This window comes from Eutrema salsugineum, unplaced genomic scaffold (genome assembly GCF_000478725.1).
Source record: "Eutrema salsugineum unplaced genomic scaffold, Eutsalg1_0 scaffold_18, whole genome shotgun sequence".
In the NCBI taxonomy this organism is placed as follows: Eukaryota; Viridiplantae; Streptophyta; class Magnoliopsida; order Brassicales; family Brassicaceae; genus Eutrema; species Eutrema salsugineum.
The window spans coordinates 286,514-305,857 of NW_006256846.1; the positions used below are offsets into that span (position 1 = coordinate 286,514).

The following is a 19,344-nucleotide window of genomic DNA, read 5'->3' on the forward strand; positions in this document are numbered from 1 at the left end:
TAAAAATATTAGACTAAAGCTTGAATGAAAATCAATGTAAATCTATAGAAAAGAAGGCGCTGGGTTTCAGGGAAGTTTTCTCTGGGGTATGAACGATTTGAAACATTGCTAGAGAGTAAATTTGATAAGTTCTTAGCTTAAACTTTTCGAACTAGAGTCACGGATGTATGAATATCCCACTGTCATGATCATAGACAACTATCTCTCTCAACCCTGACCAGTAGGTTTCCACTCTGGCCCTAGAAGAGAAAAGATGCATTATGTTTAAGACTCGTCAGCATTCACAAATCGCCCATAGGTAGGTTTCCACTCCTATGTTTTTTTTGCTCTCCTAAACTAGATCTGACACCGGATGAACACTTTCGTGTCACCAAGCATATGGATCAGATTATAGTTCATGACGCTACTCTCAAGCAGTAAAAATAAATTCAGAAGAAAAAGTTCCAAGATTCGGCTTCAATAGCTCATGGAATCCTCCTTGAGCATATGTATCCCCATCGAAAATCCCTTAGACCCAACAATAAAACTACTCAGACATGATGAACGAAATCAAAAACATAGTATTAAAAAGTAAAGCAATAATCGAAATTGAAAAAAGAAAGAACAAGGGTTCAAGAGACAAATCTCTCTCTCCCTAAAACCTAAAACTTAAAAAGTATTCTAAAACAATAAGAGCATACGAGGTCATACGAATTAGGGTTCCTAAAACATGTATTTATAGTGTTCAAGACATCTCTGGGCCTCACTTAAGGTTTCTACAAATGAGGGAATCATTTTGGGCTTCATAAATAGGCCTTCGAGTTCGGAGTTTGGGAATGGATGGTTGGCCACGGTTGGGTAGCCTCTGACCGTGGTGAAATTGCTGTTGGCCGCGGGTGGAAATGCTTGCCGGCTGGTTTACGGGACATCTTGCTGTTCACGTATCTTTTGATTGAACCGTTGGATTGCCAAGCTGTAAAGTGTGCTGGAAAGCTGATACTTCCACCTTTGAGATCTCCAATTTTGACCTGGATCAGATGGTGAGAAGGCCTTTAATCGGGGGTGAACTTCTGATGGTTTGACTCTGAGCTGAAAATCTGGTCTTCTATCCATTTTGTTAAGCTTTTCCTTAAGTTTCCTGAATAGAGTCTTGTAATATGATCCTCCCTGAATCGGCACTCTAAAGACTGGATCTAATAAGTTTGAACTTCCGAAATACACGAACTGAAAGGAAAAGGAATGGATCGAGGGGTCGCACAAAGGTTGCGGAAGACCTTTGATTTACCGGTTGGATTCTGAGGATATTACACACCTAAGAATTGGGTGTTTGAGAGATATGACATAATCATAAACTAAGATGTTCAAAGAACAAATGATCTTTACTTTAGAAAGGTTTTTAGATAAAAGAAAGATGGTTTCTCAAATGAGATTACAATAGAATATAAAGGAAAAGAAGAGAGTCTCGGCCATCAATATGCATGCTTAGGAAATACAAGTGTGAGCTGTCTAAGTTGAATTCAAATGTCTTCTCACGCTCCTCTTCTCTTGGCCGTCTCTCTTGGGCTAAACTTAGTGGACCTTATTGAAAGCGTGATCCAACCTTGCCTCATTAAAAACCCATCACTAGAAAACCCATTGGGACAAAACTAGTGGTCGGGAAAAAGAGTACAAGATTGGATCACAAGTCCACTAAGCTTCTAGGACTTGGATCACAACCAAAATATTTGTGTTGAACTCTTTTCCCTCTTGAGCCGAGTATTTTGCTCGCCTTAGAACTCCTCCTATAGCCTCCTTAAGCTTCTTGGTCCTTGATCTTGTCATGGGGCCATTCGGAATGACTAAAGCCTTCTCTTGTTCAGCTACAAGCTCCTCAGCTACAAGCTCTCCTTCCTCAGGTTCTAGCTCTATGTCTTCAGTGCTGTCCATGATCATATCATCCCCCCCTTCTTGAAAAGGATTTGACCTCAAATCTGGATCATCTGCCTAGAAAGGAGCTAAGTCAGCAATATTAAAACTCGGACTCACTTTGTACTTACCTTTGAGATCAATATGATACGCATTATCATTAATCTTTTTTGTGATTCGAAAAGGGCCATCAACTCTTGGCATGAGCTTAGATTTCCTTTCGGCTGGAAATCTTTCTTTTTTCAAGTACACCCACACGAGATCTCCTTCTTCAAAGACTAGCTTGCGACGACCTTTGTTGGCATGTTTAACATACTGCTTTGTCTTCTCCTCTATGTTAGCTCTAGCCTTCTCATGAATCTGCTTTATTAGTTCAGCCTTCTTTTTGCCATCTACACTTTCTCGTTCACTTAGAGGTAAGGGAGTTAGATCCAAGGGAGATAAAGGATTAAAACCATAGACAATTTGGAATGGAGAAAACTTAGAGGCAGAATGAACAGAATGATTATATGCAAATTCTACATGTGGCAAACAATCTTCCCAAGTTTTGAGATTCTTTTTAATCAAAGCTCGCAACAATGTAGATAGGATTCTATTAACTACTTCGGTTTGTCCATCAGTTTGAGGGTGACAAGTAGTTTAGAACAATAATTTAGTGCCTAACTTAGACCATAGGGTCTTCCAAAAGAAGCTTAAGAACTTGGTGTCTCTATCAGACACAATAGATCTAGGCATGCCATGCAATCTTACGATTTCTTTAAAGAACAAATGAGCTACATGCGAGGCATCCTCAGTTTTGTTGCATGCTATGAAGTGTGCCATTTTAGAAAACCTATCAACTACAACAAATATCGAGTCCTTTCCGGTCCTAGTTCTAGGTAATCCAAGCACAAAATCCATAGATATGTCATTCCAAGGATGCGAAGGTATAGGCAAATGGGTATACAAACCGTGAGGCTTAAGTGTGGTCTTAGCCTGTTTACATGTTGAGCACCTTGCACAGATCCTTTCCACGTCTCGCTTCATGTGTGGGCAATGAAAATGGTCTTGCATTACTTTCATGGTTTTAGCAACCCCAAAATGCCCCATGAGGCCACCTCCATGAGCTTCCCTGACTAATAAGTCTCGAATAGAGCAGTTAGGAATACACAGGTGATTATCAAAGAAAAGAAATCCTTCTTGTCTAAAGTATCGGCCACTAGCAAACTTTTCACAGGCTTGGTATATCTCTTTAAAATCAGTATCAGAATCATATATATGTTTTAGCTGCTCAAACCAATCAACTTAGCATCAAGAATAGAGAGTAGAGTATACCTGCGGACAATGCATCGGCTACAACATTGTCCTTACCTTGCTTATACTTGATGACATAAGGGAAGGTTTCGATGAACTCAACCCACCTGGCGTGTCTTTTGTTAAGCTTTTGCTGTCCCTTCAAATGTTTAAGAGACTCGTGATCGGTATGTATGACAAATTCCTTGGGCCACAAGTAGTGTTGCCATGTTTGAAGAGCCCGAACTAAAGCATATAGTTCCTTGTCATAAGTTGGATAGTTTAAAGTGGATCCCCCGAGTTTCTCACTAAAGAAGGCTATAGGCTTCTTATCCTGCATCAAAACTGCACCAATGCCTATACCAGAGGCGTCACACTCTATCTCAAATGTTTTAAGGAAATCAGGAAGAACAAGTAAAGGGGCATGGGTGAGCTTATCCTTTAGGACCGTAAAAGCTTCTTCTTGTGCTGATCCCCACTTGAATCCCACGTCTTTCTTGATGATCTCAGTGAGAGGTGCAGCTAAAATCTTTGACAAACCTCCTATAAAAACCGGCGAGACCATGAAAGCTCCTCACGTCTCCAATGCCCTTAGGGGTTGGCCATTAATTCTCGAGTTGCTTTAACCTTTTCCTAATCTACTTTGATGCCATCTGCACTCACCACAAATCCTAAAAACACAAGGTTATCTGTACAAAACGTGCACTTCTTCAAATTTGTGTAAAGCTTTTCTTTCCTAAGCACATCTAGCACAGATTTCAAATGATCAATATGCTCTTCCAAGTTTTTGCTATAAACTAGGATATCATCAAAATATACGACCACAAAAACTCCTATGAACGCTCTAAGCACATGGTTCATTAATCTCATGAATGTACTAGGTGCATTTGTTAACCCAAATGGCATAACAGGCCACTCATATAGTCCATGCTTAGTTTTAAATGCAGTTTTCCATTCATCCCCTTCTTTCATCCTAATTTGATGATAGCCACTTTTTAAGTCTATCTTAGAAAAGATACTAGAACCATGTAATTCATCTAGCATATCATCAAGCCTAGGAATGGAGTGTCGATACTTCACCGTTATATTGTTGATTGCCTTACAATCGACACACACGCACCAGCTTCCATCCATTTTGGGTACAAGTAGCACAGGCACGGCACAAGGGCTCATACTCTCTCGGATATGTCCCTTCTCCATTAGCTCATTCACCTGCCTTTGTAATTCCTTAGTCTCCACCGAATTGGTCCTATACGCAGGCCTACTAGGCAATGATGCACCAGGCACAAAGTCAATTTGGTGTTCTATGCCTCTTATGGGTGGTAACTCTTTCGGATTATCCTCATGAAACACATCTTGATATATCTGCAAAAGATCATTCATTTTACTTGGCAGAGCCGGTGCCAGGTTAGCAATATTTGCAAGTGCTTCTTTAAACACAAATAAAAGGATAGGTTGCTTGGAAATGAGAGCTTTCTTAACATCACCAGCCCGTAGAAAGAAGTTAGAGGATTTCTTATACTGCTTCTCTTTTTGCTTCATTTGGACCTGATCCTGATATACCTCTTGCGGTGTTAAAGGAATCAATGTAATTTTCCTGCCATGGAAAACAAAAGAATGCTTATTAGTAAAGCCATCATGTAAAACTGTTCTATCTGATTGCCAAGGTCTTCCGAGAAGAATATGTCCAGCCTCCATTGCTAGCACGTCGCCCAGAACCTCATCTTCATATTTCCCAATAGAAATAGGCACCAAGACTTGATTCTGAACCTTCATTTCCCCGGTTTCATTAAGCCATAACAACTTGTAGGGTCTCGGGTGCTTGGTCATCTTTAGTCCAAGTTTCTTGACCATTTCCTCACTAGCTACGTTTGTGCAGCTTCCTCCATCAATAATGAGACTACATACTTTGCCTTGGACCAGACAACGGGTATGGAACAAGTTTTCTCTTTGTTCTTGCTCTTCTTCTTTGCTTTGAATGTTTAATGTCCTCCGAGCTAAAAGTAACTCTCCACTAGCCGGTATTGCCTCATATTCCTCAGTAGATTCAGAATCGTCTAGCTTTTCTTCCTCTGACTCAATTTCTCCGCTGTCTAAGAGGACTATTAGCCTCTTGTTGGAGCACTCATTCGCGTAATGACCTCGACCGTGACACTTGAAACATCGGACGTCTCTAGAACGAGTTGTTGTAGCTTTTGTATTGCTTCTGATGTCTTGAATGACTACTGGTGGCTTGACATCTGATTTTGGATTCAGTACTGTCTTGTTATCTCTTTGGTAGCTCGGCTTTTCTTCCTTTGAATAGTTGGCCTTAGTAGGGATACTAATTTCATAATTAGTTTTAGCCAGATGCCTTCTCTTCAGCTGTTGCTCGATCAAGATTGCTTTGTGCAGCATCTCCTCTATTTCTTCATATTGTTGCATCTCTAGCCGATCTTCGATCTCTCGGTTCAGTCCTCCCAAGAATCTAGACATTGTAGCTTCACTATCTTCAGTAATCTCAGCACGTAGCATTAGAGTTTCCAGTTCTTGATAATTAATCTTCCACCGTACGACTGCCTTGGGTGAGTCTCCTGATTCGTTGGTGAAGCTCCCTGTGATAATGACTCGGCACAAACCTTTTTCTCAGCAAAGACTTCATTTCAGACCAAGATTCAACCGGATACTGCTGATTAGGTCTTCTAGAAGTCACAATTTGATCCCACCAACTTGGTGCATAGTCGTAAAACTCCGTTGCCGCCACCTTAACTCGGTTTATCTCAATATAGTGTTGACAATTGAAGACCAACTCAATCTTTTTTTCCCAGTCTAGGTACGCATCAGGATCATTCTTGCCGTGAAATGGAGGAAGCTTGAGGCCTCCTAAACCATCTGGAACCGTAGCCTTATCTTCTTTAGTTCGCCGATGCTTTCCTCTACTACCTCTAGACGAGCTGCTCTCTTGGCCATAGTATATATCGGCCTCCTCATCTCTGGTGCTCTTTGATAACACCATATTTTGACCACTTTTATGGATCGTTTTGAAATACTTTTTCTACGTTTTTAATTGCTTTTAAGTAATTTATCAAGTTTTTTCTAGTATTTGTAGTTCCAAGACTCTTTTCAGGAAACTTAGGGAAAAGCTTAACAAAATGGATAGAAAACCAGATTTCAGCTCAGAGTCAAACCATCAGAAGTTCACCCCTGATTGAAGGCCTTCTCACCGTCTGATCCAGCTCAAATTTGGAGACCTTAAAGATGGAAGTATCAGCTTTCCAGTGCACTTTACAGCTTGGCAATCCAACGGTTCAATCAAAAGATACGCGAAGAGCAAGATGTCCCGTAAACCAGCCGGCAAGCACTTCCACCCGCGGCCAACAAGCAATTCCCGCGGTCAGGAGCATCCCGACCGCGGCAAACCACTCATTCCCCGCGGTCACACTTGTCCCGACCGCGGCCATCAACCTCCGAGCCCAAAAAGCCCATTTCTGAAGCCCACATTTGGAGAAACCCTAAGTGACGTCCAAAGAGGTCTTGAGCACAATAAATACATGTCTTAGGAGCCCTAGAGATATCGTGTAACCGAATATCACATATCATTACTTCATATTTTCATTGTTTTTGCTTTAGCTTTTAGGGAGAGAGAGATTTGTTCTCTTGAACCCTTGTTCTTTCTTTTTCAATTTCGGTTTCTATTCTACTTCTTAATACTATGTCTTTGATTTCGTTCATTATATCTGAGTAGTTCTATTGTTGGGATTAAGGGATTTTCGATGGGGATTTATATGTTCGATGAGGATTCCATGAGCTTTTGAGCCGAATCTTAGAACTTTTTCTTCTGAATTCGTTTTTACTGCATGCGAGTAGCGTCATGAACTACAATCTGATCCAGATGCTTGGTGACACGAAAGTGTTCATCAGGTATCAGATCTAGTTTGGGAGAGAAAAACAAACATAGGAGTGGAAACCTACCTATGGGAGATTTGTGAATTAGGACGAGTCTTAAACATAATGCATCTCTTCTCTTCCAGGGCCAGAGTGGAAACCTACTGGTCAGGGTTGAGAGAGATAGTTGTCTATGATCACGACAGTGGCGTATTCATACGTCCGTGACTGCAGTTCGAAAAGTTTAAGCTAAGATCTTATCAAATTTCCTCTCTAGCAATGTTTTGAATCGTTCGTACCCCTGAGAAAACTTCCCTGAACCCCAACGCCTTCTTCCTTATTGATTTACACCGATTTTCTTTAAAGCTTTAGTTCAATATTGTCTTTCCTTTTTAGTTCATTTTCATTTAAGCATTAGAATATCCGTTTTTACCATTTTTAGTCATTTTGATTAAGTTTAGTTATTACGTCATTTAATTCCTGTATTCTCTTTTAATATTTCGTTTTTACATTTTAAACACACTACCAAACCCCTACAAAACCGGTTTTGTTCTAGACTTCCTTACTTTAACTTATTTCAAAGGCTTTTTGCAGGAAAAGATCCTCCTTCCCTGTGGATTCGATCCCTATGTACTACAATTGATCAGCTGTGCACTTGCGGCTATTTATTTCAATTAGGGTCAAACTTGACACCCTCACGACAGCACACATCAAGTTTTTGGCGCCGTTGTCGGGGAAGGCACGCGTTTTCTTTTCTGCAAAACCCCGAGAAAGGTTAGTAAATCGACTCTAGAACCCCCTTCTCTGCAACTTTCCATTTTTCGGTTATTTTGTTTCCATTTCAGAAGCTATGGATCCTATAAATCGAAATATACACTATGATGAAGGTTTCTATAACACTCCTCAAGCCACCAGACGCAGAGAAGAACACCAAGCCCGAAATCTTAGCTACATGTATCGATACAGCCAGCCAAACCACCCTTACCACCGGCGCAGAGAGACTGTTCGACGCCGGGAAGATCCTTATGGCCCTCCTCCAACCTACTTCGAGCCACACGCCTATAATCCTCCACTTCAGAACCCTAGCCAGCAAGAGGATAACTTGAGGATCAGCAGACATTTGGGATGCCTCGAAGGGATGATAAACCAGTTCCTTGATCAGCAGATTCTCACCGAAAACACCCTGCTCAAGAAAATTGATTGAATCTCTGAAGATTTCAACAAAAAATTCGATGAGATGGCCAATCATGTTCGAGTTTTGGAAGAGCAAACCCACAAGGACTCACAAACACTAGCTGGGATGTTCCACCAAGTCGCAACAGAGCAGACAAGACAAGGGTATGACATCATACAAAACTCAAGTGATATTGTTGAATCAAAACAGGAGATTAATGAAGTCAGAGAATCTGCCTCCTGGTATAGAGAGAAGACAAACGAAGAGTTGCAAGAGATCGAGCACAGGCTGAACAGACTCGAGCTCAAAGCACGGGAGATTGATGCAAGAATGGAGCAGATGCCCAACATTGAGCAAATTGAGAGGTTTTCTAAGAAATCTCCCAAAGATCCTGATGAAGGTGCACATCAACGCCCTGGTATGAGTTCATATTAAGCTAGTCTACCCAATAAAGAAGCTGGAGAGGTTCATATCAAGTACAAGAAGGAAGAGACAGACTATGAGCAGATTTCATCCGGAGCCGCGGGTCCGAGTGTTCCGACCGCGGCCAAAGCCTTGTTTCCCGCGGTCGCGACCCCTCTGACCGCGGGAGTTGGTCGCTCAGATGCTCCTCCGGGTTTTGAGAGGAAAATAATACACCTTCTGTCCCAACTTCAGCCTCCAGCACCTAAAAAAGCAACTCAGGAAGAAGAAAACCAAGTTTCAGATGAAGAACCAGATTGGCAGGAATCGTTACCTTGTATGATGGCAAAGGAATGTGTTAAAGATTCAGCTGACTCTTCAATCCAAGAAGACCAGACGTGCAGCAAGATAAAGATGCCATACATTGATTCAATCATTGAATATGACGCTGCGGCTTTCTTTTGTGAATCCTATTCTGCGTTCGAGACACCAGCCAACACCTACAGAGAAAGGCAAGTCCGAATTCTCCATCAGGTCAAGACTGCAGGTCAGTTTCTTATCTCTTGTTCTATTAGAGGAGAAATGTTTAAAAACGTGCTATGTGATTCTGGAGCTTGTCTTAACATGATGTCCAAGGCAATTGCTTTGAGACTTGGTATTAGACACCTGCGCAGGACTAGAGCAAAGATTAGTCTAGCTGATGATTCAAATTCAACACCTCAAGGAATAGCTCATGAAATTCCTTTGAGAATAGGAGATTGCATAGTGCCTGTCGACTTCTACATTGTCGAAACAAGAGATGCAACATATCCAGTGATTCTGGGATGGTCTTTTCTAGCAACTTCCGGAGCTATAATGGACTGGCCAAACCGGAGGATTTCATTTGCTAATATCGACAAAGATATCTTCACAGAAGCTGTTCCATACAACAGGAATGCAGGAAAACGTTCTGCAACAGAAGAATTTGAAGAAGAACTTTGGAGTGACGAAGAACCTGCTAGGCAAAGCAAGGAGATGTCGAAAAAGACTTGTCTCAGGACAAGGTCTTCTTCATTGGAATAAGTCACGTCCAACACCAAAAGTCGAGCTAAACGACTTAAAACAAAAGCGCTTAATGGGAGGCAACCCATTTAGGTATTGTTTTCTTTAGGATTTTTCTTTCTTTTTCTTTTGATCTTTTTCTTTTTCTTAGTTTCAGGTGTTTCTTATAAAACAAATAGCCAAAAAAATCAAAAAACCAGAAAAAACCAAAAAGAAGGTTGGTACCTGACTGCTCGGCCCCCAGCAGGAACCAAGGAGAAGCAGGAAGAGGCCGCGATATAAGCCTCCGCGGTCGCAGACGTTCTGACCGCGGGAAACACATGTTCGACTGCGGTCGCGTGATCCTGACCGCGGCCAAGCAATGGTTCGCGGCGGTCGTGCAGCCCCTGACCGCGGCACTTGGTCGTTGAGATCCAAACACGACCCCAAACCAATCCCCCTCCACCACCTTCATCACCACCTAATCACCTTCCCAAACCTTTTCGAATGAATCCGGTTCATCTCCACCAGCATCCCGGATCCAGGTAAGTTCTCTTTGTCCTTACCAATTCGATTATCTATGCATTTTTCTCATCCAATCTCGACTTGTTTCACACTGAGGACAGTGTGATTTAAATCTGGGGGAGGATTTCATCCCTTTCTAACCACCTTTCTTTCATGAGTCTTGCATTATCTACACTTTTTGCATTTTCTTTAAAGTTTTTCAAAATCGGTTTTCAAAACAAAATACGTTTTAAAGGGAATGGTGAACATGAATCAATGATAGTTGACTGTGTGCTTTAGACTGTTCCTAGTGACTTGCTCATTCATGATTTAGGACTAGACTAGGCGGTAGCTAAGCACATTTGAAACGAAATACCCCAGAGGAATTTGAATGATTTCGATTTAGATGAAGGGATACACTAGCTCTGTTTTATTTGGACTTAATTTGGACTTAATTTTCTCACTGAAGCATTAGACCAGGGAAACGAATCATACATTCAGGACTCCTTTATCCTTTTACCACTCTCTGTTGATCCTGAATGGCTAGTTCATCTTTAGCTAGTTCTCCACCTTAACCAATCCTCTTTCAAACCACATGCACTCTTGTTTTCTATTGTCATATATGCAGATAAGTGCAAAAACGTTGGAGGGAAAGAGGAACGACGCAGTTTTCAGTCACCAAGGACAGAGATCTGCGATTTGCCGGAAAAGTTCCCGGAAGGATTCAACACAAGAGGAAGCTCAGTTTGCCTTAGAAAAATCACAAAAATTTTGGTACAATCTCGTCCTCTAGTCTCTCTCTTTAAAAGGCATTTCCTTTTCAAAAAAAAAAAAAAATCCGAAAATAAGAAAAGAAAGGAAATAAAAGCCTTAGAGAGTCTAGAGAGGTCGAATTTTAAGTCCCAAGGCAACTGGAGTTCGATTTTATGGAGTTTTGGTGATTGTTTTCTGATTCCCGAAAAGAATCTAAATCTGGGGAAACAGCTGTTTACAACAAAGGAGGAAGGATTATGCAACAACATTTGGCAAGAAGAAATGACCGAAAACTGTGGTCATCAACAGGTCCTTATCTCTCTTGCGGTTTTGCATATTATCTTGCATCCTCCAGATCTTCAGGTAACCTGAAACACTTTAACTCCACCACTTAAATAGCCCTTTAATGCCAAACGCCGTCTACCCTGGATGATGTCTTTAATGAGAACTCACTATTGAACTTAATGAATGTAGAGAGCTAGTTGACTGGAATCAAGATTTAGATTGTTTAAGTTTTGCATGACGGAAAAAGTGGACTAGTATCTCTTGTGCTTTGGTGAGAATTTTCTAGACTAAGTTGTAGATTGATGCACTATCTTTGGTCCTAGTTTAGGAGTTCATGTCTATGAGATTTGTGCATTCCCTATTTTTGTTTTCATGTAACCAGTTTAGGCTTTTGCTTTGTTTGAGGACAAACAAAGGTTTAAGTCTGGGGGAGTTGATAACACCGTATTTTGACTACTTTTATGGATCGTTTTGAAATACTTTTTCTATGTTTTTAATTGCTTTTAAGTATTTTTATCACGTTTTTCTAGTATTTGTAGTTCCAAGACTCTTTACAGGAAACTTAGGGAAAAGCTTAACAAAATGGATAGAAAACTAGATTTCAGTTCAGAGTCAAACCGTCAGAAGTTCACCCCTGATTGAAGGCCTTCTCACCGTCTGATCCAGCTCAAATTTGGAGACCTTAAAGATGGAAGTATCAGCTTTCCAGTGCACTTTACAGCTTGGCAATCCAACGGTTCAATCAAAAGATACACGAAGAGCAAGATGTCCCGTAAACCAGCCGGCAAGCACTTCCACCCGCGGCCAACAAGCAATTTCCCGCGGTCAGGAGCATCCCGACCGCGGCAAACCACTCATTCCCCGCGGTCACACTTTTCCCGACCGCGGCCATCAACCTCCGAGCCCAAAAAGCCCATTTCTGAAGCCCACATTTGGAGAAACCCTAAATGACGTCCAGAGAGGTCTTGAGCACTATAAATACATGTCGTAGGAGCCCTAGAGATATCGTGTAACCGAATATCACCTATCATTACTTCATATTTTCATTGTTTTTGCTTTAGCTTTTAGGGAGAGAGAGATTTGTTCTCTTGGACCCTTGTTCTTTCTTTTTCAATTTCGGTTTCTATTCTACTTCTTAATAATATGTCTTTGATTTCGTTCATTATGTCTGAGTAGTTCTATTGTTGGGATTAAGGGATTTTCGATGGGGATTTATGTGTTTGATGAGGATTCCATGAGCTTTTGAGCCGAATCTTAGAACGTTTTCTTCTGAATTCGTTTTTACTGCATGCGAGTAGCGTCATGAACTACAATCTGATCCAGATGCTTGGTGACACAAAAGTGTTCATCAGGTATCAGATCTAGTTTGGGAGAGAAAAACAAACATAGGAGTGGAAACCTACCTATGGGCGATTTGTGAATTAGGACGAGTCTTAAACATAATGCATCTCTTCTCTTCCAGGGCCAGAGTGGAAACCTACTAGTCAGGGTTGAGAGAGATAGTTGTCTATGATCACGACAGTGGCGTATTCATACGTCCGTGACTCCAGTTCGAAAAGTTTAAGCTAAGATCATATCAAATTTCCTCTCTAGCAATGTTTTGAATCGTTCGTACCCCTGAGAAAACTTCCCTGAACCCCAACGCCTTCTTCCTTATTGATTTACACCGATTTTCTTTAAAGCTTTAGTTCAATATTGTCTTTCCTTTTTAGTTCATTTTCATTTAAGCATTAGAATATCCGTTTTTATCATTTTTAGTCATTTTCATTAAGTTTAGTTATTACGTCATTTAATTCCCGTATTCTCTTTTAATATTTCGTTTTTACATTTTAAACACACTACCAAACCCCTACAAAACCGTTTTTGTTCTAGACTTCCTTACTTTAACTTATTTCAAAGGCTTTTTGCAGGAAAAGATCCTCCTTCCCTGTGGATTCGATCCCTAAGTACTACAATTGATCAGCTGTGCACTTGCGGCTATTGATTTCAATTAGGGTAAAATTTGACACCCTCACGACAGCACACATCACTCTTATTTGGCTCTTGAACCTTTTCTTTTCCATGATCTCTTCTCCTTGTTTCTTTGTTTGATCTCGAATCAGAATGATGCTGTTGCATCTCTTGTCTGAACTCTTCAAGTTGAGAGGTCATGAGTTTCTTCATTTCGGCCATCATGGCTTCCATCATTAGTTTATTGAAACCATTGCCACTGGTCTCCTCGTGTTGATCCGACATAGTTCCTGAGACCAAAGGCAAACAGATCACTAGAGATTTGTCCCAAACTCAATTAAGTACAAAGATTGACTCTTTGTGTTCCTCACGAAACCTAAAACCCTAGAATATAATCGATGATGTGAATCGATGATAGAAATTCGAAAGACACAATGATTTCCTGATGAAACTTGACGATACAATCATAAACACTAGATCTATATGCGGATTTGATAGATCTAAGAATATGAGATCGAAAATGAAATGGATAGAAAGAACCTGATGAAATCGCTTCTCCAGTGACTAGAGTGTGCTCTGATACCACTTAATATGATCCTCCCTGAATCGGCACTCTAAAGACTGGATCTAATAAGTTTGAACTTCTGAAATACACGAACTGAAAGGCAAAGGAATGGATCGAGGGGTCGCACAAAGGTTGCGGAAGACCTTTGATTTACCGGTTGGATTCTGAGGATATTACACACCTAAGAATCAGGTGTTTGAGAGATATGACACACTCACTTACTAAGATGTTCAAAGAACAAATGATCTTTACTTTAGAAAGGTTTTTAGATAAAAGCAAGATGGTTTCTCAAATGAGATTACAAGAGAATATAAAGGAAAAGAAGAGAGTCTCGGCCATCAATATGCATGCTTAGGAAATACAAGTGTGAGCAGTCTAAGTTGAATTCAAATGTCTTCTCACGCTCCTCTTCTCTTGGCCGTCTCTCTTGGACTAAACTTAGTGGACCTTATTGAAAGGGTGTCCAACATTGCCTCATTAAAAACCCATCACTAGAAAACCTATTGGGACAAAACTAGTGGTGGGGAAAAAGAGTACAAGATTGGATCACAAGTCCACTAAGCTTCTAGGACTTGGATCACAACCAAAATATTTGTGTTGAACTCTTTTCCCTCTTGAGCCGAGTATTGTGCTCGCCTTAGAACCCTCCTATAGCCTCCTTAAGCTTCTTGGTCCTTGATCTTGTCATGGGGCGATTCGGAATGACTAAAGCCTCCTCTTGTTCAGCTACAAGCTCCTCAGCTACAAGCTCTCCTTCCCCAGGTTCTAGCTCTATGTCTTCAGTGCTGTCCATGATCATATCATCTGATACTTGTGACGGTTTGACTCTGAGCTGAAAATCTGGTCTTCTATCCATTTTGTTAAGCTTTTCTTTAAGTTTTCTGAAAAGAGTCTTGGAACAACAAATACTAAAACCGTAATAAAAGTACTTGAAAGCAATAAAAAACATAGAAAAAATATTTCAAAACGATCCATAAAAGTGGTCAAAATACGGTGTTATCACTAGTCCACTTCTCGTCTATGGATTACTCCTCGGATCAGGTACGCAGGGAATCTTCTCGAACTTGACCAGTTTGGTTTGGTTTATTTGCCATCCCTGGTTTGGCTTGGTTAAACCAAGATACCCCTCGATTGAGCTTGATTTAGCTGAACCAGCACTTGGTTCGGCTTGGTCCGGGGAGATGTTTGGGGCTTGGTATATTGTGTTGGCTGCATTCCGGTTTGATTCCTCCTCCAATAACTCGTGGAATTGTGCTTTCTAAGACCCGATTTCGCCAGTTAGTCCCTTTTAGGCAGTTAAACTCGGGAGGGGGGAGTGAAAACCGACCCCAACAACCAGTTGTTAATACGTACTCCGCGTCCGACAGTTGGATCAAACCAATCACATTTGAAGAGAACAGTTTTCATCCTTACAAAACTGAGATATTCCACTTCAATTATATTATTTAAGATCCCATAATATTACACTTCACCTCGTACACATACTCCATAGTTGGTAGCGGCCCGTTGAATACCATGATTGTACGTATGGAAAACATAACCCCTAGTGAAATACATGGCCGCTGTTGTTATCCTTGATACTGGGTCCATGAGTAACTCATGAAACTATACTAGAAATGCCGGATCATCATGTTTTACCTAATTAATTAAACATATCAATATATATTAATTATATATATAAACGGTATATATAATTACATAGATATATATATGTCTTATTACTTGAGCTTTTAACCGGGCGCGAAATGTTGGTCTTTTCGCGTGTTGATTTCATCTTCTGAAGCGCCTTCCATGCATTCTTGTACCTGACTAAAAAATGTGCTGCAAATTAAAACACCACTTGGTTAATTACCAATGCATGCATAGGATCACGCAATAAGATCATAACATGGAAATAACTTACTATGTACCTCTCGTAAAGAGCCAATCGTCACAGTTATAAGAGGATGTACGTATGTGCGCTGTGATAGTCTTCTTGGGTGACCAACAAGTTTTCTTCAACTTTTCACTAAGATGTCCCACCGATGCAAAAATGTCTGGTACACCTTCTAATGCATAAGTTTGTCCCACACATCCATCATCATAATGTCGTGGAGCTCGTTTCCGTGTACGGACTTTACGGGAAAAATAGTATAACGTAAAATGGGAAGTTTCTTCTGTCAAACTTACCGCAACAATTGATCCTTGAACTTTAGCTAGATTTTTAGCCTTCCCCTTTAAATGCTTCATGAAGCGCTTAAACGGATACATCCACCTAAACTGAACTGGGCTGCCTAATTCCGCTTCGTGAGGGAGATGAATGGGTAGATGTTCCATAACATCAAAAAAGCATGTGGGAATATCTTCTCTAAATTGCATAACTATATTGAAATATTTGTTGCCAGTTGTGCAACTACATCTTCTGATAACGTCTGTGTACTAAGATCACGGAAAAATGCTCCAGTGCCTCCAAGTGTCTCATGACATTTCCTTGTAAGAGTTCAGCAAATGCGAAAGGAAGTAAATCTTTGCATAAACACATGGCAGTCATGACTCTTCATCCCTGAAAACTTTTGTCCTTTCTCCACAGTTTTAGCAAGATTAGATACATATCCATCAGGAAATTTCACTGAAAATGTAACCCAATTGAATAAAGCAGATTTATGTTCTGCACCCAACCGAAATACAGGAATAAGTGCTTTCACATTGCACAAAATATACATCTCAATTTTGTTGCATGTATCAGGCAAGTCCAACCGTGCTTTCGCGTTGTCTTTATTTCTTCCTGGCATTTTTAAAATTGTATGCATGATGTTATCAAACAAGTTTTTCTCGATGTGCATGACATCAAGATTGTGTCTTAGCAGATGATCTTTCCAGTAAAAAAGTTCTCAAAAAATGATTTTCTTGGGCCAATTATGATGAACTTCATATCCTTCAGGCATCTTTGCTGCAAATTGCCAGTTTCCCCCTCGAGGGACAGTTTCAAGTCCCCCTCAATAATCTATTTATGCTTCATGATCTTGTCCTATTAGATACACTGGTAGAGGGATTGTTCTTGATAAACAATCGCTTGTTTCTTCGATATTGATAGTTGCGTGGTAGAAATCTGCAGTGACAGTCAAACCAACATGTTTTCCAACCATGTTTAAGCTGAAACACATCAGTCTTATCAAGATAATAAGTACAAGATAACCTCCCATGCGTAGTCCAACCTGATAGCATTTTGTATGCAGGGAAGTCGCTTATTGTCCACATAAGCAATGCTCACATTGTAAAGTTTTTGCCCCTCGAACAGTCATAAGTCCGAACTCCGTTATGCCACAACTAGTTTAACTTGGCTGCAAAAACACATTAAGTGCTCACTTCGGGTGATTTGGACCAGGGACTAAGATACTTAGAAACAAACATTCCCTTTGCATACACATATCTGGGGAAAGGTTATAGGGCGTAAGGATTACTGGCCACATTGAATATTGCCGACCAGACATACTGAAAAGACTAAATCCATCAGTGCAAAGACCAAGATATACATTTAGTTTAGATTTAGCTAAGTCTGGGTGTACCATGTTAAAGTGTTTCCATGATTTCCCATCGGAAGGGTGAGTCATTTTCCCATCTGTTTGTGAATGTTCTGCATGTCACCGCATCGATGCAGCTGTCCTTTCAAATTGATAAAGTCTTTTCAACCTATCAGGTATAGGAAGATATTACATTCGTTGGTACGGTATCTTACTACGCCCAGAAGTTTGTGGCTTGTATCTCGGTTTTTTGCAAAATCGACATTCCTACAGCTTATCATCTTCTCTCCAGAAAAACATATAATTGTCAACACATACATCAATCATCTCAGAAGGTAATCCAAGACTAAAAACCAACTTCTGAATTTCATAATACGTTTCGGCGGCCAAATTATCATCCAGCAAATACTCTTTAACAAGATCAGCCCAAGCATCCATGCAAAATTCAGATAGATTATGATCAGTCTTAATTGTCATCATCCTAGCTGCTAATGACAATTTAGACAACCTTTCTCTACATCCATTGTATAGAAGGCTGTTTTGCAGCGTTTAACATATCATAAAAACGTGTAGCATCTACATTGGATTCCTCAACATCAGTATGCGTTTCATGAAATACATCAGTAACCATATCATGCATCCTATCATGATCTTGACCTTCAAATTGATGCTCACTACTCTGATAATCATCTGATGCTTCAAAATCTTCATGCTCTTGATGATGACTACTACCATTCCCACCAGCATGCTGACCACTATTTTGACCATAACCCTCTCCATGTTGATACCAGATAAAAAGTATTGCGGCATAAACCCTCTATTAAATAAATGCGTCCACACTGTGTCAACAAGAATATTTTTCTGATTCTTGCATTTCACAGAAGGACAATACATCTTGCCGCTTTCTATAGTTGTTTGCATAAGGCCGGCCTGATACATGAATATTTTCAACCCATTTTTAAACTCTTCAGTCAATGTCCCTTCTGAATTCTTGGGCATATACATCCACTTTCGTAACTCGTATATAGACATTGCCTTTTTAAAAAAATATTCATTATTTCTTTTTTTAATTTGTTCTTATTTTGAATAAAAACAAATTAAAAACTCATACAATTTTAACTCAAAGACTCCAAAAAAATGGGCTTTGTATGTTTTTTTTGTTTTTTGTTAGAATTATGATTTAAGGGAGGGGGGATATATATAGAATTCTTGTTTAGTTTCCAACAAATTTCCATTGAATTTTTACAATGAATTTACATTGAATTTAATTTTACATCGAAATCGAGCAAAACCCTGTTCCTCGTAAATTCGGATATAAATTTTACGTCGATGTTACGACGAAAATATAACATCTCATGTTTTCGTCAACAAAATTTTATGACGAATTTATGTCGGATATTGAACTCGTCGTAAATTCGATGTAAATGTGTCGTAACTTTACGACGAATATTATTCGACGTAAAATTTCGATGGAAATTGGCCTCTTTTTTGTAGTGAAACCTTATTCCCATGTCTGCATTGCTCCTAGATTGTCTCTCTAGGATCTTTTGCATAAGTTCTTTGACATCTTTTCCTTTGAAGTAAGCTGCGGTGAAGTGCTAGCCTGTCCTTGATGTTGGTTGCCTTTATTCCCATATTTATACTTAAATTTAGGCTGGAAACCAAGTGGTGTGAATCTTTATTGCTTGTTCTGAGGTGTGTAGACCTGGTATTGGGGATTCTTGATGTAGTTGTTGCAATAGGAGAGGTTGGATGGTTGCGGAAGTATGAGTTGAACTGTATTTGAACATAGTAACCACCTTTTCCTTGAACATAGTTTACCTCTTCTTGGTTTTTTTGGTTAGCATCAAATGCTAACTCTTGAATCTCTTTGAAATCTCTAACAAAGTGAACTGGTTTCTGAAGTGATATGAACATTTTGTCAAACTTGTCGCTCAGCTATTTGATCTTTGAATTATCGCTATGTGGCTGCCTCACACTTTTTTCATAGTCTATCCCTTCAGAGACTATGAGACTGGTGAAGTTCCCATTCCTTGCTGTGTTCAAATCTAGCTAGTAATATCTATGAATACCTCTCTGTAAGATACCATAATGGATTTTGATAAGAAACGTTTCTTGCACTCATCCCAAGTAGATGAGGTTACAACGCTCTTCTCCCACTGTGCTGCTTT

General features: G+C 40.1%; 1 protein-coding gene across 1 annotated transcript; it reads right to left on the bottom strand.

The window, feature by feature from the left end:
* Window positions 1–3,789: 3,789 nt before the first annotated feature.
* On the bottom strand, window positions 3,790–5,670 carry LOC112087299. Its single transcript, XM_024157324.1, has one exon. It carries the CDS (start codon window positions 5,668–5,670, stop codon window positions 3,790–3,792), a length of 1,881 nt encoding a protein of 626 aa, XP_024013092.1.
* Between the last annotated feature and the right edge of the window lie 13,674 nt (window positions 5,671–19,344).